This window comes from Hemicordylus capensis, chromosome 1 (assembly GCF_027244095.1).
Source record: "Hemicordylus capensis ecotype Gifberg chromosome 1, rHemCap1.1.pri, whole genome shotgun sequence".
NCBI lineage: Eukaryota > Metazoa > Chordata > Lepidosauria > Squamata > Cordylidae > Hemicordylus > Hemicordylus capensis.
Genome location: NC_069657.1, coordinates 137,997,830 through 138,021,095, shown reverse-complemented (window position 1 = coordinate 138,021,095; position 23,266 = coordinate 137,997,830). Strand labels below are relative to the sequence as shown.

The 23,266-nt window shown below is 45.5% G+C and overlaps 1 protein-coding gene across 1 annotated transcript; it reads right to left on the bottom strand.

The window, feature by feature from the left end:
- LOC128340372 (interferon-induced transmembrane protein 5-like) lies at positions 1–9,544 on the bottom strand. The gene is made up of 2 exons (XM_053285377.1): positions 9,359–9,544; positions 1–1,143 (listed from the first exon to the last, which is right to left on the bottom strand). The coding sequence occupies exons 1-2, from the start codon at positions 9,542–9,544 to the stop codon at positions 922–924; spliced, it is 408 nt and encodes a 135-aa protein (XP_053141352.1). The 3' UTR covers positions 1–921.
- Positions 9,545–23,266: the final 13,722 nt, after the last annotated feature.

The window sequence follows — 23,266 nt, the reverse complement described above, 5'->3', positions numbered from 1 at the left end:
TAATGCTGTTGTATTGTCCACCTGATTGCTAATACAAGGTAAATGGTCTTGGCTTTCGCATGGTCACTCCTGGTTAATAGATCAAATATGTCTCTGTAGACAGTGAACTACACATTTGAACAGATGGAACTAACAGACACCTTGGAATGAATTAACTGAGCCATACAAGAGGGCTTATTGTTGGACCTCACCAAAGTATGACAAGTACACTATACATAAGTGTGATTTGAAACGTACGTTCATCAAAGCATGTATACAAATACATGTACAAACCTCCTGCATATAGAAACCACATTGAAAACCACACTAACTAGCATGGATTTAAAAGAAACAGAGTTAGGTTTGCAAATAGGTAAGCATGGTAGCCAGTTTCCATATTTAATGTACTTATTCATATAGATTAGCTACCTGCGTTCTGTGTGATTGCCACATATTTATCTGTCATGAGTAGATGTGAGTGAGAGAGAAAAAGCAAACTCTGCTGGCTGACATCTAGAGCAAGGAACTGCGTGCAGAATGAGCACCATTGCACTAGCCCAAGAGGATGGCTTAGCTGCAACACTAGTCTGGAACACAATGTCCAGGCATAGCACAACCAGCGAGTGTAAGAGTTTTGCGCTAGCATAAAGTTGCACAAGCAGTTCACTGCTCCGAAACACCAGGTGGAAAACACTGTGGCAGCCAATTCAGCCTTGAGTAAGCCGGATGCCAAAGAACCATTTCTACATCTTTGGAAATCCCAGAGGGTGAGTTGTGAGTTGAGCTCCAACAAGGCACACAAATGCATCAGTGTATCGATTCAATTAAAACTAGCAGAAGTTTAGTATTGCGCAGTGGCTGGGTTACAGCAATGGACAGTCTCTGTAAGGAGTCGTCTTAATAGTAGAAGAGAAATTCCCAGGAATGCTCCAGGCCCTCAGCTCACTTCTTGTCATCGCCATCGTTGGGAAAGAAACTGTACGCAAAGTAGTCCATTGACTCCTGGGCCAGCTTGGAGAGGTGGAGGACACCAGTGACCACCAGAGCAATGAGCACCAAAGGCAACACCACATTCCACACGGTGGCAAGGACATTGTAGCATCTGGCCTTGGAGCCATAGCGATGGGCAGCTTCCAGGTCCCCAGACACCTTCTGATCCCGTGCCTGCAAGCAAGAAAAGTTAGTAACGTTACAAAGCAAGGAAAACTCCCATGGAAAGCAGAATACCACCACGGTAAAGTACAGCACAGTGGTCAGCATCTCGAGGTATTTCCGGGTTTTTAAAATGCTGGTCTTAAGCTACTTTTTATGAAAATGCCAGAGTAAGTAGGGAGAGACACTGACATAGAATCCTTAGAATGATAAGGATACTCTCTTTACAAATTCAAATGTAGCTCTTCAGTACTCTTTCCCCGCCACAAATTTGGCTTGAAGGAAAACATGTGAACTTGCATCAAAAGCAACCCCGAGAGCAGAGGCTGCTTCCCTCAATGCCACGAATGTACTTCGAAGTGGTTTCGCTCAACATTGACCCTGAAGCATGAAGCCATGTGCAAATAACTCCTGGGCGGCAATTGCTCTCTGGAGCTCTAAGGAAGTGCTGCCTCCTTGTGCGGTTTCTGCTGGTGCCCCTCACTGTGTGGCATACTGTTGCCTCATACCATTCCCACGGCAACCTCATTCACATCTCCAAATCCTCCCAAACTTCTTTTCCAATCTAGGTAGAGTCCGATTGTTCACATGCCAATTTTTCTGGCATAAATGCTATGTTGTGTGCCAGTCTCACACTTCTTTCGTGTCACAAGCCACAGAGTGCATCGCCTGAAACACTCCCTCTCGATTAAGCGCTGACTCACCAGACTCCAGGAAGGCACCCAGACATCAGCAACAAAAACCATCCCAATAGCTCTTGCCTCCCCAAAGAGCACCCCACTCCTCTGTGCGCTGCAGACTGTTCACTACACCATCAGTGAACGAGCCTAAGCTGCCCTCAGTGCAAGGGAGTGCAGGGTACCCCATGGCACAATGACACTCTGTAACCACCACGGTCCCTTCCATGGCATCCTAACTTCTCAAACATCCATTCTGTTCCAAGAGGTTGCCAATTTTTTCCACTGGTTCTGGTCCTGTCCAGGCTAGAGCCTTTAAGGCAGCCTGGCATGCCAGGAAAGCTTCACTTGCTCTGTGTGTGGGTGTCCGTTGGCTGTACAAAGGCACAGTAGCTGGGATCCGAAAGTCTGGAAGTGGACAGTAGCTTCCATACAGCACAGCCACCCATTGACAGAAGCGGGTGGAGTGTGCACTACCTCCATCCCTCCTGAAACAGTGTGCCTGGAAGTTTTCCAAATGGTGATTTATTCCTCCTTTGCTACTAGGGTTGGGGGAAGTTCAGACAGGGAGGGTATTTACAGTGACCTCAATACTGTGTTGTTCATACAGCCAGGGGCATTCTTCCTTCCAGGCTTTCCCTCTGATGATTGACCTTTGATACATAGTATATCCATGCTTAAAAAGTTGCACTTGAGGTTTCCCAGCCTGGGGGCTTCCCTGGGGAGGTTTCTGAGGTGGTTTTCCAAATGGCGATTTACTCCTGCTTCACTACACATAGGGTGGCTGGGAGTTCATACAAGGGAGGAATTTACAGCAACTTCAGTACAGAATCAGCAAGGTGATGCTCATACAGCCAGCCATTTTTTCCATGATGATTCATGACAATTGGCCCTTAATACATAATATGTGGTGGTGGTGATGGGGGTGGGTGGGTTTGAAGTTGCAATTTGGGAGAGTGTTGAAAAACAGCAGTGTGGGATACTCCAACATTTTTTCTTTGCCATATGGAGGGACCCGCGAGATAAAACATAGGCCACTGTGTGAGAGTGACTTTGACTCCACAGGCCACCCCTCAATTCCATTCAAAGTTGTCCTTGTGCCTTGCAGCCTATTTCCAGTGGAGACCTTCTTCTAAAGTACACACACACACACACACACACACACACGTCAGTAGCTCAATATCCATGTGAAAAGCAAGCGGTAAATTCTCTCATGCGGTGCAATTACTCTAATTTTTCTGGATTCTCATTTGCATCAGAAGAGTAAAGGGTTGTTTTTTGTTTTGAACCCCTGGTACTGCAAAGTGATTGAAAATGTGGAAGAGATGCTGTACATACCCAATTTTGATTCACTTTTCATTTTTATTTACAGTTTGCTTTCTTTGTATTTGCTTTACAATAAAGGGAGCTTTTTGTTTAAGACCTTCCAAAGACCTCCTCTCCATAACCTCTCTTCTCAGTGGGGAGGCTGACAACTACATAGGTGAATGGTTATTGACATGTAAATGTCCCCCCACCACCACCTGCGAAACCAGGAATCTGAAATAGCTTTGCCCCTCTCTGAATGAGTACAGAAAGCAACCATGATCCTTCTTTTAAACTTTTTCATTTTTACAAGCTACTCTTGCACACCCATGCTGGTGCTCTATATAATATTCAGGATGGGAAAGCGATGCTCTTACAGCAGCAGGGTTGCACGAGAACAACTGGTGAGGGGCGGGGGCAGGGCTCATAGTAGCCGCTGCTGTCTCTAGTACTCATTCAGATAGAGGCAAAACTAATTTAGCATCCCTGCCTTCAGGGAGGGAAAACATTTACAAAAATGAAAGCTTTACAGTGTGGCTTCTCTTCTTTTTTTAATACTTCCCAGTAGGAGCCAAGACAGGAGCTGGTACTGCAGAAGAGGGAGCTACCCACTTCCCACCTCCCCCACAGGTGAGAGTGCAAAATGTGCTTTGGATTTAGCCATACAAAACAGGAACTGGAGCATCCTGTTGATCTTGCCTCCAGAGACTCTTGCTCAAGACAAGAGCACCAAGGAAATTGAAAAATTAGAGGAAAAAATCTGAACAGAAGTCAGCACACATGGGCACACTACATACTTTGTGACCAAACCTGAGAAGCGGGGTCGGGGAGAGACTGACTTCCAGCTTCCTGTAATGCTTGTTCCCAGCCCCTACTGATAGCCCAAAAAGAAGCTTTGATTTGACACTCTGTGGAAATAACTTCAGCATTCTGATGAGCTGGCAACTGGCGCACCACTGCTCTTGTGCAAGAGCACCAACAATATATTAATTAATTTTAAAAGTGAGAATTCTGAGAGCGACACGTGCAAAATCAGATACTTGGGCTTCCCATCCACCCCCAATGAGAGCAATGTAAGTTGTTTTGGATTTAGCAAGGCAATCAATGACAGTAGATGGAAAATTCTTGTCCTCGCATGCAAATATTCTTGTGCAAGAGCACCATAAAAACTGTGTTTGAAAAATTAATTTTTTTAAAAAATCACCAGACAGCACACATGTGCACACACATACCCATAGCCTACCTGGGCACAGGTGAATGCATCAACAGGAAGCATGAGACAGTGCACCTCCCCCACCACCACCACACACAGAGTCTACAACTGTATTGGCCAGAGATGGGTGGGAGGAATCAGGGCAAAGCCTGCTCTGTGAACAATCCAATGTTGAAAGAACCATCATCAACTGAAATAAAAAGCAGTGATGTGAATGGCCCAGATTCAGGGATGTAGGGACCATAGAGTAAGGGGGGACAATTGTCTTGTAGCCGTCAGGGTCAGGGGGCTGCCAAGACACCCCCTCACCCTTGGCCAGGGTACTCCCTTGCCCCCTCCCACACCTAGCCAATGAAGTGCTGACTGGGGAGGGATGGGAGTGCCCCCTCCCCTGCATCTGTCAGATGCAAGGGGGTGGGGACAATGCTGAGGATGGGGCTTTTGTTGTACATCTGTTAGCTCAGCTAACCCAACAGGATTTACAACCCCCTTCAGCACTCCCAGGTGAGTTAACAGAAAGTGGCAGGGGAACTGCACGAATGAAAAATAAAAGGCTCACAAAGAAAAACAGTAAATGAATTAAGTCCCCTGAACTGAACTAGGTACCCCCCTCTAACAATAGCTGAGTAATAAGTGAAAAGAAAACACAGAGCAAGGAATGAAAAATAGCAAAGGATGACAGAAGCAAGGAATTAACAGAATAAAGCAGGAAAGCATAAACAAGGCAAACTGGAACTCGGACAAAGTTTTGGAATTCAAATAGCACACTGTCTGCAGCCAGTGAAAAGTTGCAAACAGCATCTGAGCAAGTGAGACTGCTAAATATATATGGCTCAAGAGAACCAGCAGCCAATCAGGCTTCCCTGAGTCAGCACTTCAGCTTCCTCTCTTGTTATCTCCTGCGCCTGCGTGACTCCCACTGAGCTTGCCTCTTGAGCCGTCTTCTCAAGACAGGTGAAATCCCAGGCTCCTCCCCATCAGAAATCATGTCTGGCAGCTGTTGCAAATCCTCAGCTCCAGAGTCTGGTCTCCCTGCCAAATCCTGTTGCTGTGCCTCTGAGCCCTCACTAGCAAGCGAATCCTCCTGCTCTGACTCTTCTGAGTCAGATGTCTGAGCCATGACAACTTTCAGCCTTGCTAGAGCTTCCCCAGTCAGCCATCTGTGGAATCGCTGACTAGGAGCTCCTTTCCCTGCCTTCTCAAGAAGGCAGGGAAAGGAGTTCCCAGTCAATGATTCCAAGAACCACTGACAGGAGAAGCTCTGACAGGGCTCATGGGCTCATCCTTGGCATTGGCCCCACCCCTTGCATCTGACATCAGGCACAGGGGGCATGGCTTTGGGCACACGTTCAAAGTGCACACAGTTCTGAAGCCTAATGGGTGGGGGAGCCACCAGAACCAGAAGACTTTGTCCTCCGGCTACAATTCATTATTATTCACTCCGATTCATTCTTATTTTCACTTATAAACTCTAATACACACTTTATATACTCTCATCCTAACTTGTCCTAACTTAAACCACTTCCTCCTGCAGCAAAGCCCTCCATCTGGTAAACCTCCCTCCTGGGCTTTACTGTGAGAGGAAGCAGTGTGAACTAGGACAAAAGTATTTAAAGCAAATATAAGCGTGTATAAGCATAAGTATGCATTGCTGCTTTGCTGGCGGCTTGTTGTGATTTTCTAAACCTTGGCTTGTTCTTAGAGCAGGCTTCTCTCCATCCATCCCACCCATTTTTGGCCAATACAGTTGCAGAGGTGGCTCTTTGGTAAGGTGCTCTTGCACAGCTGTGTTACTTCAGAAGGATTTCAGATGTGTTTTCTTCCTTTTGCTATAGCAGGGGCAATGCAAGAGCACCTTGTCAGACAAAAAAGAGAGAGAAAACTCAGAACACAGTAATGGCCAGGCAGAGAGCTCTGAAATTTGGCACACAGGTAGTGGAGGATGGCAGGGCTGTGTGTCAGATTTCAAGCAAATTGGGCAATCTATTGAATTGTAATGATTTTTTAAAAAACCAGTGATTCTCAGATGTGTAGTTTTTAGCTGCGATTCTCCGTGACCTCAGCTTAATGTTTTAAAAAATCACTAGCCGACCCCACACAGAGCATCTGTGTGCTTTTGGGGGGCCGGCTACCTCTCCCCCCCACCTTCTGCCCCTGTCTCTGGCTGGCTCGTGCTGGGCTCAGGCTGCTGGGCCAAGTGCCACCGCCTCACCTTCGCGGCCGGGCTGAGTGCCGCCGCCTTGCCTCCAGGCCTGCCGCCACCACCACCTCAAAGAACATCACCACCATTGGGGCGGGGGGGGATCACTCTGTATACACCACTTTGTATTTCTCTTGCCATTTTCCCTTGCCATCTTCCAATTTCCTCATTATTTTAAGATGATTTCAATGGTATTTCCAGACTATATCCAATCCTGAGTACAGTACAGAGCTTGAAAGCTGCTATGGATTTTGGACTTGCCTGTCCATTGTTCTAGTGCACAGCTGGCAGTGTGCAAGAGCACCTCCATCTCTCACTGTATGTGCTTTATCCGCAGGGTCCCTCCATACGACACATCAGCAAAAGTGCTGGATTACACAGCACTGCTGTTTTTCAACACTCTCCCGAAGTGCAACTTCTTTAACACACTTACATTCCATATTAAGAGCCAGTTGTAATGAATTAGCCTGAAAAAAAAGCTGTTGGCTGTACGAATGGCACCTTGCTGTTACTGTACCGAAGTTGCTGTAAATCTCTCCCTCATGTGAACCTACCCTATGTGTTGCGAAGCCGGAGTAAATCGCCATTTAGAAAACCTCCATCCAGATAGCATGCTGCAGCAGAGTAGCTCCTTCTGAGTCCCATTAAGGATGCTGGGACTCAGGCAGAGGCGCTCTGCCACAGCATGCTGTCTGGACAGAGCCTCCTGCAACATTGCCAATATAATTTCAAGATGGACAGAGGCAGCATGCACACACACCACCAGCTTCTGTTGGCAGCTGGCTGCACGCTGCATTGTATATAAACTACCTTTATTTTTTTAAAAAAATTATTTTACATTTTATTTTTCTAAGAGTTGAAGATGTTTTAAAATAGCGGTTGCTGCTCATGCTGAGTACACTCATTCTACTATTCCCTCTGGTCAAATAGGTTTTGCAGGTTTCTGTATTGTTTTAAAAACCTGCAAACTGTGTTTGACCAGGGAGGCAACAGTGGGATAAAAGAAAGGTATGGGTACATCACAGGTAAAAATGCCTCTACCAAACCAATTTTAACTCTTAAAAACTATCGGCTGTCTCCAGTCTATACAAGTGGCAACTCAACTTCACTTTTTGGCACTCTTCCATTCTCTGTTTGTGTCTGTTATGCAGTGCAATGCCTGGACCTGACTCCTTAGCTGAAATAATAAATACAGTTCCAAGCATGCACCTCCCTTCATTTCCTAGGGTTTGCCCAGCTCTCACAGAGTTGAGTACTGCCTGTTTAATTTATAGCTCCTCTCCCTGTGTTTCCACTGAAGTACCAACACCTGGGCGATGTCTCCTTCTCTTGCAGTGCTCAGAAAACCAGCTGAGAATGCTGGACTACAGAGGGGTGTGGGTGGAAAGAGGTGTCGGTTCTTCCATATCTTCTAGAGCAGGGATTCTCAGTGTTGGGTCCCCAGATGTTATTGGACTTCAACTCCCATAATCCCCAACCAAAGGCCACCAGGGCTGAGGATTATAGGAGCTGAAGTCCAATAACATCTGGAGACCCAACATTGAGAATCCCTGCTCTAGAGGACAGAACACACAGAAGTCACTGCCACACAGAAATCACCCCAGGGCAACTATACCACGAAAAATCTAGTTTTCAGCTGATTAGAATATAGTATAGTACTTGTTAAGTTCTTTGGGGCCAAGCACATATTAGCTCTTCCTTTTTCAGAGAGGCATGAGGCTGTGAGCAAAGAGCAAACTGTCACCCAGCCAGTGGCCCTGTCCCTCAGGGGCCCAAGGACTTCTCCCACCACCACCACTGCACCTTGTTCAGTTATAGCTACCCTCCTGAATTTGGCTCACATTCCTGAGATTGTCTCCATTTACAAATGACTGTGAATCAGTTTGGACCAAAGTCCATGAGCAATTTCTATCTCATATTTCAGCAGGCTGAGGTACAATGTGTATGCGTATTCTCTTGATTCCCTGATAGCTGTATTTGTATTTAATCATGTATAGCTTTTTTGATGGATGAAAAGTCCTCCTCAAAAACATGCAGGACTTGTGGTTTGTAGGACATGCTGCAAGTCTCTGAGGAAAGCCAGGAATGTAAAATGTAAATCTTGAAATGAAATCCAGTGTATTATTTATTCCAGAGAAACTATGAAAATGAAACAACCTGCAGACCTATTATATGAAGTACTCTTATGCAAGCTTTTCAGTTTCAGAGAATCATTCATCAAGAGTTCCTTGAAATTGTATTCTTATTATACTTAAAGAATTACTTTCCTAATATTGATTTTACAACAGGGTTTGAAATTTAATAATATTAGCAGGTTGGGTAGATTAAAATCGGGTTTGTAAGGTTTAGATGTATGTTTTGAATTATTACTATAGCAAGGGTTAATTTTATAATTGGTGATTCACGAGGAGGTGTGAGCGGGAAGTCCATATTTGTTTAATGTGTTGTGAATGTTTAGATATTGTTAAAATCAATAAAAATTTAAATATATAAAAAAGAGAGTTCCTTGAAATTCAAGAACTTGCAAACTCCTACAATCAACTGGTGTAATACAAGTTAAGACATTTAAAGCACTTGGTACATCCTTTCTTTTCTGCATAACAGAAAAACTCCATTCTACTATAAGTAGGCAGGAGCAGGCGCCTTCTTATCCCCAAATTGCCACTGTGGATTTTCTGTTATTGCTTCTATGGAATAACACAGCTGCTGCTTGAGGATTGGTTTATTCCAGAATCCTAAAGAAGCCATCTCCAACAAATACATGGCCCTGATGCAGGGCGAGGACAGAAGACTCTTGCAGAAGAGACAGTGCCTGCCCAAGAGTTTTCCTACCTTGACGGAGTAGGCAAGAGCTACAAAGCCGAGGCAGCAGAAGTTCATATAGATGGTGTTGAAGACAGACCAGATCATGTAGTCACGGGGGACCACAGGAGGCCGGATGGTGATGACTGTGGGCGAAGGTTCCTGCTTGCGGGATGTCATGGGCAGGTAGTCTTCGCGAGGGTAAGAAGTGTCCATGATTCTAGCAGGAAAAAAGGCACTGCTTCCCGGTAGTGGCAGTCTCTGAGAAAGCCAGTGAGGGCCAGCCCTTTATATACTGCCTGGCTGAGGTACTGTTTCATTTCCATCTATATATAAACCAGGGAAATTACAGCTCTTGTTTGACTGTGGTTATCAGGCTTGCCTTGCTAGGACTGAGAAAAATATTTGGTTTTCTGGTCTGCCCTCACTTTATTGAACAAGGAGTGCAGCTGTTTATAGCCCGTGGTTCCTTTTGGCCCCTCTTGCAGCCCAGAAAAACGGTCAGTAATTCAGGCACAAGGCTTCAGAGGCAGCCAGGAGAAATCCAAGTTCTGAAAGCTTCAAGGTGCTGCTTATCTACAGGCAGACCTCGCCTTCCGCAGGGGTTCCCTTCTCAGCTACAACCGCAGATAACGGAACTGCCAGTATTGAGACACTGAGGCTATGGGAATCGGGGGGGCGGGGGGTTTGGTTCCTGGAGGCTAAGGAAAAGGCAGAAATAAAAGAAACAGCATATACCAAGGTCGCCTCTCCATTGCCTGACTGCGGATACTCAGAACCACGGGTGTCGGGACTGCGTGCAACCACCTGTACTTATATCACAAGAACTTTCATTATGTAGGACTCCATCGGAGAAGTACAGCTGATGTATCTTGTAGTTGCTTGCATCTTAAGGTGAAGCCACCATTGGGCCAACGGGTTCAAAGAACGTCAGACGTGGGGGGCGGGGTGAGCGGGGCTGCCGCTGCGGCTGCACACAGGCCACCAGCGGTCACACTCCGCCACTGGCTGCAGAAATGTCTTGTAGTTATTACCCATTCCAAACTGAATGCAACTTTTCTTTACCTACCTGCACACTTTCAGGGCACATTGTCTGCCCTGGCCTGTTTAAACAACCTGTTAAAAGTTTATGGTAAGGTGCAGGCACATAGTCAGAGGAGACTGGGCTTATGTTCATCCTCTCGCCGGCAGCCCCTTGCAACGACAACAAATATTTATATACCGCTTTTCAACAGAAGTTTCCAAAGCGGTTAACATAAATAATAAATAAATAAGATGGATCCCTTTTCCCAAAGGGCTCACAATCTAAAAACACACACGGGACACGCCCCCTGCATGTGACATCGCTCGCAGGGGGCATAGCCAGCACCCAGAAGGGCCCATGTGGCCAACCTGGAGATTGTTTCTCAGACAGCTTCCTTGTTGACTGGGTGTTTTCTCACTTCTTTCCTGTTTTTTTAAAAAATCTTTCTTGTTTTTTTTAAAAATGGCCACTGAAAACAAAATGGCCACTGCACATGCTCAAATGGCCTGTGAAGCCCGAGGCCATGCCAGGCCTCGCAGAGGCCATTTGAGCATGCATGGCAGCCATTTTGTTTTCAGTGGCCATTTTAATATATATAAATGGCCACCACACATGCTCTAATGGTCCCTGCAAAGCCCTAGAGGCTAGCGAGGGGAGGGGGAACCTTTGCAGACCCACCCCACAGCCTTTAGGGGCTACAGGTATTTTTTTTAATTTAATATAATCTAAGTCACTGTACACATATTCAGTTTGGCACTATGTACAGAGAATCAGGGCTTGTGAATACTGAGCTGAAGCTTATGAGCTAGAATTGTATTCATTTGCTCTTACTTTGCTTCTTGTTATAAGTGAGTTAAATGTGATGTCTTAATAATATGGCTATTAATGGTGAGTTTGTCTTTCAATCAGTGTGAAATCCTTAGTATTAAGGCCCACTAGGAGTTTCTTGCTCTCTTTCTCTCATTTTAACTGTCTTTCTGAAATACCAGAATATATTCCAAGCAGTGACACAGTTTACTCTGCATATTTTTAATTATTTTCAGAGTAAATAGGGAAAAATCAAATTCTCCATTTCTTTTTAAAACTTATGTAATAGTGATGCTACAATGCATAGTAGAGAATTAGACTTTAGTTTTCCAAGTACATCTCCACATAGTATTTGGGTATTTCATGAGCCCCAGCATACTGAAATTTGTAGTTTTCTAAATTATTTTTGAAATATAAAAAGATTAAAGAGCTTGACTTGTATATTTCAGCTAATATTATGGTCAAGTTATCTGAAAGATGGGTGTCGGATGTTTGGACAAGGGGCGCAATTTCAGTGCTTGCCCTAGGCGCTATTTTCCCTAGATACGCCTCTGCCTGGAGCTGCAACAGAGAGTGGGTTTTAGGACAGCCCTGAAATGTCTTCGCTTCCAATGGGCTTGGTCCCTCTCCCTGACTCACCATTGCACCTCAAGAGCCTAGACTAGTAGGCTTGGCAAGTTACAATGTGGATTCTTTGTTTTTCAGTTCCAGACAATATACTGATTTTTTTACCCTCAATTCTCCCCCTGCAACTGCTACATACCCCCCCCCCCCCACACACACACACATTTCTTGTGAGGTGCTGTCATGCAGCCTCTTCCATCAGCTAAAGCTCAACCCCTGCTAACTTGGCAAAGAGGCACCTTTAACGTGGGGATTCTCTTTTATTTAGCAGGGGGAGAGTAACTGGCCCTCTCCACCCCCCAGCACAGCACCTCCAGTGGCTGTTGCTGGTGTCTATCTTGTGTTTATTTTTAGATTGTGAGCCCTTTGGGGACAGGAATCCAACTTATTTGTTATTTCTCTGTGTAAACCACCCTGAGCCATTTTTGGAAGGGCGGTATAGTAATCAAATCATATCATATCATATCATATCATATCATATCATATCATATAGTATAGTATGTATGTGTGTATATATATATAAATATAATGTAGCAAAATAAGCCACCAATGTGTATGTGGAGTGAGTGGGGAATAAGCAACAGGACACATCAATTAATGGGGCAGAAGGTGAGGCAACTTCAGTGAGAGGTAAATGTTTTGGTTTTTTAAATCTGGGTTGCAATCTGGCACCCAGCAGAGCAATACAACGATGGGCAGAGGGGAGCCATGACTCCTGGGGGAGAAATGTCAGTGATGGATCCAGGGGAAGGAATCACCAGTGAGCCACAGTATTCTTTAAGCAATCATGCCCTCTCCCAGTTACCCCTTCTGAGTCAGCCACCTCATTTGTGCAGAACGGCAGCCTTACTGCCTGGGTAATAATAGTGTCAGAAGGGACGAAGCCATAGCTCAGCGGTAGAGCATGAGTTTGGCATGAAGCTCCCAGGTGCAATCCTTGGCATCTCCAGGGAGGGCTTGGAAAGACTCCTGCCTGGAACCTTGAAGAACTCGCGGCTGGTCTGGGAAGGCAGATGAGCGGTCTACAGTCAGCCAGTCAGCGAGCTGGATGAACACAGTGGCCTGACTTGGTAGAAGGCTGGTTCCTATGTTCCCATAACAGGGTCCCTGTAGGTTTAGCTTAAAAAATGGGATTTTCAGCTGGGGCAGCTGCTTGCGTCCTCCCGCCCAGTGTCTATATGCCAACCACAGCCTGCCCCAAATCTCTCTTACACACCTATGAGAAGGTAAAAGAGCCCTAATTATGGGCCCTCAACTGGGCCCTAATTATGGGCCGTTTTCTTGGCATGCTCTACACCTGACTTCTGTTTACTGCTAGCATTGCTGCCTTCCAAATGGCCACGGTTCTGCTGTAGCCCAGTCAGTGCTCCCATCCAGGGAACTGTAGTACCTCGGAGGGCCCACATAATGAAAATAGAGATAAACTCTCTGCAGCATTAAGTCAAACACTAGATCAGCCAAACACAAAAGAGGACTGGACTCTTGTTCCTATACCTGTTGTTCGTCTTCTGCATTACTATATGAAAAGTCCAGAAGTCCTTTCCTCTGTTGCTGCTAGTCATCCTATGGAACACAGGGCCGTATATATGTGGATCTGGCCTATAAAAGGCCAGCCACCTTTCTCTTTATTGTGGCACCACCATGTGGCTGCTGAAAAAAAGTGCAAGAAGTCTATATAAAGGAGGGGGATGCTACAGCCAGCAGGTTTTGTGCTGAAGTTTCCAAATAGTCTCATCACTGGCACAGATAATCACTGTTTTGTAAATTTGCAGGCAATGGCACAGTGCTGCCTTTCCCACTAAAAGTCTTGCACATTATACCATCTGTCTCCTCCAGAGAAAATATTTTCCACTCCGCATTTTCCCTTCAGCATTTGCAATGCTCACACAAGTTGCCTCTCTGGAGGGAGAGAAAAGGGGAAACGTCCTATCAGGCAGCAGACGCTGCCTGAAATGATGAGCTGAGAGCTCGTTTGGGCTCTCAGCAGCCCAGGCCACGCCCCCTTTGCATGTGACACATGCAAATGGGGCTTGGCCTGGGCTGCGGATTGTTCTGGGTAACTTCAACATCCATGCTGAGCTTGCCTTGTCTGGGGCGGCTCAGGATTTCATGGCTGCCATGACAACCATGGAGCTTATTGGCCCAACACATGAATCGGGGCACACTCTGGATCTGGGTTTCTTGACAGGACAGGAGGATGGTGATTTGAAAGTGGGGGATTTGCCATCTATGCCCTTGTCATGGTCAGATCACTTCCTTCTGAGATTTAGAGTCTTAGTGGCTACACCTCTCTGCAAGAGTGGGGGACCTATAAAAATGGTCCACCGCCGGAGACTGATGGACTCCAATGTATTTCTGAGGGCTCTGGGCGATTTTCCAGCTGGTATGGCAGGCGCTCCTGTTGAAGCTCTAGTTGCTCTCTGGAATGGAGAGGTGGCTCGGACAGTTGACAAGATCACTCCCAAGTGCCCTCTCCTGCAAAGCAGAACCTGTGCAGCTCCTTGGTATACACCTGAGGTGAGGGCAATGAAACAAACTGGGAGTCGGCTGGACCTTAAGTGGAGGGAAACTCAGGGTGAGACTGAGCAAACACAAGTTAGAGCTCATTACTGAGCCTACTCTGTAGCAGTGGTGGAACAGAAGAAACCCGTTTTTTATCCACCCTTGCTTCCTCTCAATGTCATCCAGCAGGGCTCTTCCAGGGGGTGAGGGACCTTTTGAAACCTGGCCCTGGGCAGGATGCATTAGAACCCTCAGTAGCACACTGTGACACATTTGCACAGCACTTTGAGGGTAAGGCTGCTCGCATTCACCATGAGTTGGGCACTTTGGCTGATGCAGGATCATTGGGAGAGGTGCCCAGAGTAAAACCTGGTCTAGTTTTGCAGTAGGAATTTCAATTATTGGTCCCTGAGGATGTGGACAGGGTGTTTAGTTGAGTTCGGCCAACCACCTGCATGCTTGAATCTTGCCCATTATGGCTTATTAAATCTAGTAAGGAGGGAATTTTTAGCTGGGTCCAGCAGGTTCTAAACACCTCATTGAGACAGGGAGTGGTCCCAGCATTACTGAAGCAAGCTATTATTCAACCACTCCTAAAGAAAACCAGTCTGGACCCAGAGGATGTAAACTATAGGCCTGTGGACAATATTCCCTACCTGGGCAAGGTACTTGAGTGTGTAGTGGCTGACCTGCTCCAGATATTCTTGGAGGAAATGGACTATCGAGATCCTTTCCAATCAGGCTTCAGGCCCAGCTTTGAAAGAAACTGCTTTGATCGCCCTGTGGGATGACCTATGAAGAGAGAGACAGGGGGAATGTAACCCTGTCAATTCTCTTGGCTCTCTCAGGGGCTTTTTGATACCACTGGCCACCCTTTTGGATAGACTGGCCGAGTTGGGTGTGGGAGGCACTGTTTGGAGGTGGTTCCTTCCGCTCCTACCTCAACAAGGCCCATCAGGGCTGTCCGTAGCATGGTGCAGGGCTGGGGGCGAATCAGCATGTGCGGGGCCTCCACCCCCATAACATTTCAAATAAAGAAATAATATACATTTTATGTACAACCAAGACACAAATATACACAGTTTAACACATTTACATCCCAAACTTGAATTCCAAAATTCAAGTTGGAAAGCAAAGCACCATACCATCATCCATCCAAATTATTCACAGAATGCCCACTGCTCCTCCATTTCAAAGGAAGAAAATAATCATTCTTTTCTGACAATATTTTTCATCCTACTTTTCTATCCCTCCAAGGAACCCAGAGCAGTGTACATGGTTACTTATGTTTATCTTCAAAGCCACCCTGTGAGGTAGGTTAGGCTGAGAGATACATGACTGGCCCAGAATAACCCAGTGAGTTTCATGGCTGAGTGGGGATTGAACTCAGGTCTCCTAGTCATAGGCCAATACTCTAACTACTACACCACACTGGCTCCTGATCCTGTTCCTTCTTTTCCCCCTAGCTCTTCTTCAATCCATACCAGTTTTGCCTCACCACCCAGGCGCATCAATCACCCCCTACACACACACACACACACACACACACACACGTACTTGGGGGCACAAACAGCAACTGAACTCAAGAGAAAGCAAGAATTTAACACTATCTGCCGGCTTCCGTACTGCTGCCTGTCCGTTTCTCCTCCTCTCCTCCTCACTCATTTCTGCCGCCCGCTGTGGAGCCTCCAAGCCAGACAGACCAGCAGGATGAGGAAAGGAGATCTGCTGGCTTCTGAGGAGCCTTGCTACCACTAGCTCCCTGCCTGGCTTCACCGTAGCCTCTGCTCCCTCTCGCTGCTGCCGTCTGAACAAAGCAAAGCACATGATGTAGGAGCGAGCAGATCACATGTTCGCTAGCTCACTCTCTTTCTCCCACCCTGCTGCAGGGATGGAAAGCCATTCTTCAGCCATCTTCCATGCAGGCAGGCAGGCAGTCCGTCTTGGGCCCTCTGCACTCTCTCCTGACCCCCCCGCCGCCACCCGCACCTTGGTGCACTCTCCCCAATGCTGCCGCCACCCACAACTCAGCCAGTGTGTGTCCGTGGCCCGCCTGCCCGCAACGGGCCCCTCTCAAACACAGAGCCTGAGGTGATCGCACCGGTCACCATGCCCTAAGGACAAGCCTGTTTGCAAATTAAACAGGTCGTGTACAACGGAGAAGAAAGGGTAGCCAGTGCTACTGAGGATACCATGCTGGGAAAACTATCCTGGAGACACGTTCTACCATTGCATTAATTCCAAATGCCCTGAATATTTCAGGGGTTCTCATATAAGTCACTGAGTTTTCCTTTGAGATTCGTTAAAGTAACAAAAAGCATGATGACAAACATGATGGCCAGGATGGATGTTGTCCAAGCAGTGACATTCAAGTACTTGGCTGTCTCCAAGAAGTGAGTCGTTCCATTAACATCTCCAAGAAGCCTATGATCCCTTGTCTGAAGAGAAGGTAGATAAAGTAAACACAAAAATGAAATCCTTGCACTTGCTTTCAACACAGATTTCAAAAGGACTTTTCGTGGCTATTATAGGCCTGCATCTCAAACCTAAAGCATTTCCAACCAGAAGACGGTGAGGTGTGAAGTGTTCCTGCTCCCCAGCATGTTACATCTGAGGAGGCGTTCCAAGGCCTGTTTCCCCTTCCCCAGGGGCAAAGGTAGAGAGTGGGATCCAGCTGCAGCAACTCTCGCAGTTTGGGTTCAGTGCTGGTGGCATCTGGGGGTTCAGATGCAGTTTAGTCCAGTACACTAACCACTGTACCACTCTCGCTCAGTTCCTTCTTGTTATTTATTATTATACTGTATTCATTTTTGAAATAATCAGGCAGGCAGAGCTGCCCTAGTAACTTCAGAATGCATTTGCTCTCCACAGAAGAAGCCTTTTGTAGCTGGTCTGTGCTTTACTTGTGCCTTGTACAGTTCTTTTCCTGTGTGTGCGCACACTTGTGTTTTGATCCTGCCATGTTAGATACAAATCTACACATTATTGTAGTCCTGTTAAGCACTATAAAGCAATTGAGGTTTTCCATATTGCTCTGTATCAATGCTGATTAGTAGTTGAGATTTGTGTGCTTGTACAGGTGAAACTCGGAAAATTAGAATATCGTGCAAAAGTCCATTAATTTCAGTAATGCAAATTAAAAGGTGAAACTGATATATGAGACAGACGCATTACATGCAAAGCGAGATAAGTCAAGCCTTAATTTGTTATAATTGTGATGATCATGGCATACAGCTCATGAAAACCCCAAATCCACAATCCCAGAAAATTAGAATATTACATGGAACCAAGAAGACAAGGATTGAAGAATAGAACAATATCGGACCTCTGAAAAGTATAAGCATGCATATGTATTCAGTACTTGGTTTGGGCCCCTTTTGCAGCAATTACTGCCTCAGTGCAGCGTGGCATGGATGCTATCAGCCTGTGGCACTGATGAGGTATTATGGAAGACCAGGATGCTTCATTAGCGGCCTTCAGCAATTCTGCATTGTTTGGTCTCATGTCTCTCATCCTTCTCTTGGCAATGCCCCATAGATTCTCTATGGGGTCAGGTCAGGTGAGTTTGCTGGCCAATCAAGCACAGTACACCGTATACTTTTCAGAGGTCCGATATTGTTCTATTCTTCAATCCTTGTCTTCTTGGTTCCATGTAATATTCTAATTTTCTGAGATTGTGGATTTGGGGTTTTCATGAGCTGTACGCCATGATCATCACAATTATAACAAATTAAGGCTTGACTTATCTCACTTTTCATATAATACGTCTGTTTCACATATCAGTTTCACCTTTTAATTTGCATTACTGAAATTAATGGACTTTTGCACGATATTCTAATTTTCCGAGTTTCACCTGTATGCGTGTGCATTCATTCATTCATTCGATTTATATACCACCCTTCCAAAAATGGCTCAGTGTGGTTTACATCAAAATAAAAACAATTAAAGTCAATTATCCATTAAAATCAAAACTATAACAGCATAAAACTAATTAACAGTTAAAACATTTAAACAGTTTTTAAAAAACCTGGAGAACCAGGCCGAACATTTACAACAATTATAGGATCATTTGTATTTTGATCCCACTCCTTAGCTACAAATCTACAGTTTGCCTGTTATTGCTAAGGCACCCACCTAGTCCAGGCTCCACCTCTGCAGCTACCCACAATTGGCTCCACTTCTCACTACCTGTGGCTCCACCCATTACCTGCCCTGCCTATCCCCCTCCCCAACCACCAACCGCCACTGCCTCTGACCTTAGGCCCACTCACCTTAAGGGAGAAGACAACAGTAAGGAAGCCGAGGTAGCAGCAGTCCATGTACTTGGAAGGCAGAGAACGCCCAAAGTATGAAATCCTCAGGCAGCAAGTGCCAGGGAGTGGATTTACCCTGTTTCCCAGTGAGAATGTTGATGGAAACTGACTGAGGGGCAGACTTCATACTACAGTAAAACAGAAAGTGAAGCAAATTATGGCAGACATTAGGAATCCGTGTAACTTACCAGCACCCCAATATGCACACATTCAGCTGTGGGTATATTCCCCCAACATCACACGCTACAGGTGAAAGCAGAAACAAAGCCAAAAAATCCCAAAGTCTCTAACTGGTTCAGCCTGTGGGGACTTTGCAATAAAATTCAGGACTGCACATTTACTTAATCTGCAGTGGGAAGTAAGGTAAAGGTAAAGTGTTCTGTCAAGTCGATTTCGACTCCTGGTGCCCAGAGCCCTGTGGTTTTCTTTGGTAGAATACAGGAGGAGTTTACCATTGCCTCCTCCCACACAGGCTGAGATGATGCCTTGCAGCATCTTCCTATATAGCTGCTTCCCGATATAGTGGCAGCAGGGATTCGAACAGGCAACCTTCTGCTTGTTAGTCAAGCATATATCATGAGTGGGCTACATTTGCATCTCTTTTAGGCACATGTAATTAACACTACTACTGGCACAAGATTTGCACTTATTCAGACTCCTTAACTTACACTGTATGTAGACAGACTGAATTCCAGCACCCTTTAAACATCCCACCAACCAAAGATGTACATTTTGAGAGTTATATAAACATATGAATACAAATACACCAAATATTTATATACCCACAGCAGTTTACATAGATATAAATAAATGAAATGGCTCCCTGTCCCCAAAGGACTGACAATCTATCAAATAAATCAGCTCTTCCACTACCAATAACTATTTAAATAATAATGCACACATTTGAAAGGTTATGTGGGCAAGGGTGGGGGGGGAGAAGAAATTAGACGGAAACGGAAGGCCGATGCATTGACGTTAAAAATCCAGTCCGCTGCCACCTGACTGAGATGGAGCTCCCTGGAATCAAGCAAGGCTTTGGCAAGGCTTTTGACCAAGAGAAGCAGCGAGAAGATCTCAGTGGATTTTCTCTCCCTCTCTCGCACAGAATAAGAATGCTCAACTGGTCCATTGGAAAGACGCCATCTGAAAGAGACTGTCGGTAGGAGCCGATGAATGCGTGCGTGCGGCGCGCTCCGAGATTTCCACCGAATGAACTCCTTGGATGCACGGCGGAGTAGCAGGTAGCAGGCCTCGAAGCTGCAGCAGGGGCCCTGCTGGCTTGGCAGCCTCGCCTTCTCGCTGCTCTGGCCACTTTTCAAGGGGCTGCAGCCAGGAGGGGGAGAAAGAGCTGCCAGCAAGCGTGGTTGCCCTCCTCTCTAAGCCAGGCGCCCAAAGCCCAAAATAGCAAGAGAAATATTTTTGTCTGGGCCTTCACACTTCTACAAAGGGCCCATAAAAACGGCTTGTAATAATATATGGGTGAATGACCCTTCAAAACACGCGCCTACTAAAGAATGAAAGCAAGTCTATTGCCTTTGCCTTCACAGGCCCCCTTTGCACCGACCACCCTTGTGCATCATAAGCAACCAGGTATACTTTGTACAGCCAGGTACTACCTCACTTAAACATACCAGACTCTTTGCTCCTCATCACTAGTACGAAGATCCTTCAATTTTCCCCTTCTGTTCTACAAAGGTCCTTAAGAACATAAGAGCAGCCCTGCGGGATCAGGCCCACGGCCCATCTAGTCCAGCATCCTGTTTCGCACAGTGGCCCACCAGATGCCGCTGGAAGCCACAGGCAGGAGTTGAGGGCGTGCCCTCTCTAATGACATTACTCCCCTGCAACTGGTACTCAGAGGCACCCTGCCCTTGATGCCGGAGGTGGCCCACAGCCCTCCGACTAGTAGCCCTTGATAGACCTCTCCTCCATGAAGTCATCCAAACCCCTCTTAAAGCCATCCAGGTTGTTGGCTGTCACCACATCCTGTGGCAGAGAGTTCCACTAGTGGATTATGCGTTGTGTGAAAAAGTACTTCCGTTTGTTGGTCCTAGATTTCCCGGCAATCAGTTTCATGGGGTGACCCCTGGTTCTAGTGTTATGGGAGAGGGAGAAGAATTTCTCTCTATCCACACCATGCATGATCTTATAGATCTCTATCATGTCTCCCCGCAGTCGTCTCTTTTCTAAACTAAAAAGCCCCAGGTGTTGTGGTCTTGCCTCATAAGAAAGGTGTTCTAGGCCCCTTGGTGCTCTTGGCCCCTTAGTCCTTGGTGACCACAACTTTGAGCCTGCTTACAAAGAACACTTGGAAAACAAATAATTCTGAGCGTTCTGACCACACTTTATTACTCTTACTGTATCTGTCCATGTTCTGCATCTACTACTGTAGTAGTCAGATGTACACTAGATTTTACTTTTATTTGGGATGTTTGTAATTGTTCAGTCTAAGTTTTAAACAGTGCAACAACCAACTGCCAAGTTCTGACAACAGACCATGAATTTTAAAAACTAGGGCTGTGCTTTGATGCATAAGATGCATATATATAATTATAATAATAATACATATTACCTTTCTGGAACCATGTGGAAATGGCTGCTTCGAGAGCACCTGTCTCTGGGAAGTGCTGCATGCTTCTGGTGCAGCAGGAGGCCCTCCTTTCCAGGAAACAGAACCATGTACTACTTCAGCAACAGTGGCAAAGGCATGCAAAGTGTCGTGGAAGATTGCATGGGGAATGCAGAGAAATGCAGTTGTTTCAAACACTTTGCCCATGAGGATCTATGTGGAAAAGACTGCACTTCCCATACACATCTGTCCCTAAATCACTTCCCCGTTTTGTTTGAAAACAGTTTCTTTTTATAGAATATAAATCAGAATAATCAGTTTATAAACATTACTTTAGCAATAACAATAGCACTTACATTTATATACCGCTCTATAGCTAGAAGCTGTCTAAGTGGTTTACAATGATTTAGCATATTGCCCCCCAACATTCTGGGTACTCATTTTACCCACCTCGGAAGGATGGAAGGCTGAGTCAACCTTGAGCCCCTGGTCAGGATTGAACTTGTAACCTTCTGGTTACAGGGCGGCAGTTTTACCACTGCGCCACCAGGGGCTTTACTCTATTTTAATCCTGCAAGAGTCAGTGAATCAAACTCCTAAGTATCTTAAATGTTCAGATTAACTTTTGCACAGCATGTGGGATCTGTAGATACAGGCTGACACATCCTGACTAAGGTACTGTGTGCATAAGCAGGGACTGAGGAAACATCAGCAATGTATTGCTGATTTTGCAGAGCGCAGACAGCACTCCAAACTCCAAGGGCTCTTGTGCAACTGTGTGTGGAGGGGGTGGCATTGTGCGAGTGCTCCCAGTGTGTTTCCCCAGTCTCTTGTTACACACATGCTTTGTTGCACATTGGAACCAAGGAATCATATTTTGATCCATCAGTTGAGTGATTTCAGCATAACATTTTATTTTCATCCCTGGATCAAGCTTTCACATGTAAGCCTGTCTTCATATCACAACTATTACGCAGGAGAACCCTGTTTTCAAATGTTTTATTATAATAAAATACAGTTAAGAGGAGTGATCCCAGACTGAGTTTATTTCTAAATTTAAAACCCTGGTGCATGGACTGGGTTTTTAAAAAGCTAAATCCTTCTTAGCATAACATAACACCATGTCTCTTTCATAAGATAAGACTGGTGAATCAAAACGACATCTCTAGACTCCAGAGCATTAGAATAGTGTCTGAGTTTAAAGGCAGGTTATTTATATACACACACATAGAAATAGATATAAAGCACAGAAGCGCCAAACCATCATCATCCAGGGGTTTATGTAAAGTTTGTGCAGACAGTCTGAGAACTTATGAGCCCACACACATTTTGTTACCAATTGCTGCCTTTTTTTTTTAAATGAAGGTTGATGTAGATAGTGGAATATTTAGAAATAAGAACAGGATCCTAGAAAACACATTCATTTTTAAGTAGCGATCTTTCTGGGCCAGGAAAACTTCTTCTCACATCTATGCATTATAATTAAAACATCAGAACATCTTTCACTGGTGATCTTAATTACATGAGGGAAATTTTTTTTTTCCTGGGCCTAACAAAAGAATTACATCAGACCCAGAACAGTCAAATACTGAGCCTTCTAGCTCAGTATTGTCTACACTGACAGACAGTTCTCTGGAGTTTGTATAGTCCTACCAGAAGATGTCAAGAATTGATCCTAAGACCTTCTGCATGCAAAGCATATGTGCAAGTACCCCTTCTTTGATTCAGTGGTCTTGTTTTCCAAATCCCTGACAATTTTCATTGCCGTCCTCTGAATCTTTTCCAGTTTGTCTACACAGCTTTCTTAAAGTGCATCACCCAGGACTAGTGGGGCGGGGGGGGGGCGGGGGCGTATGCACTAGGCAGAAAAGAAAAGAAAAACCAAGTAGTTTAAAAGTCTAACTTTTATTGGATCAAGAAGCAGTTTTCAAGTTTGGGGGTTCTGAGGAAGCCTTCATTTGAAGGATTCTGTGATCTCCAAAAGCTTGCGGAGACGTAAGTTTTGGGTGGTATAGAATATGGTATAAATAAATAAATAAAATTAAAGTACTTCTCATGGGCCCCGCAAAAAGGAGGGAGGCTGCTGGTGAGGAGGCGCC

Coding starts and splice junctions, on each gene's coding strand:
- LOC128340372 (XM_053285377.1), bottom strand. CDS start 9,544: ATGGACACTTCTTACCCTCGCGAAGACTACCTGCCCATGACATCCCGC. Junction 1,144..9,358: donor CTCTTGCCTACTCCGTCAAG/GTAGGAAAACTC, acceptor TCTTGCTTGCAG/GCACGGGATCAGAAGGTGTC.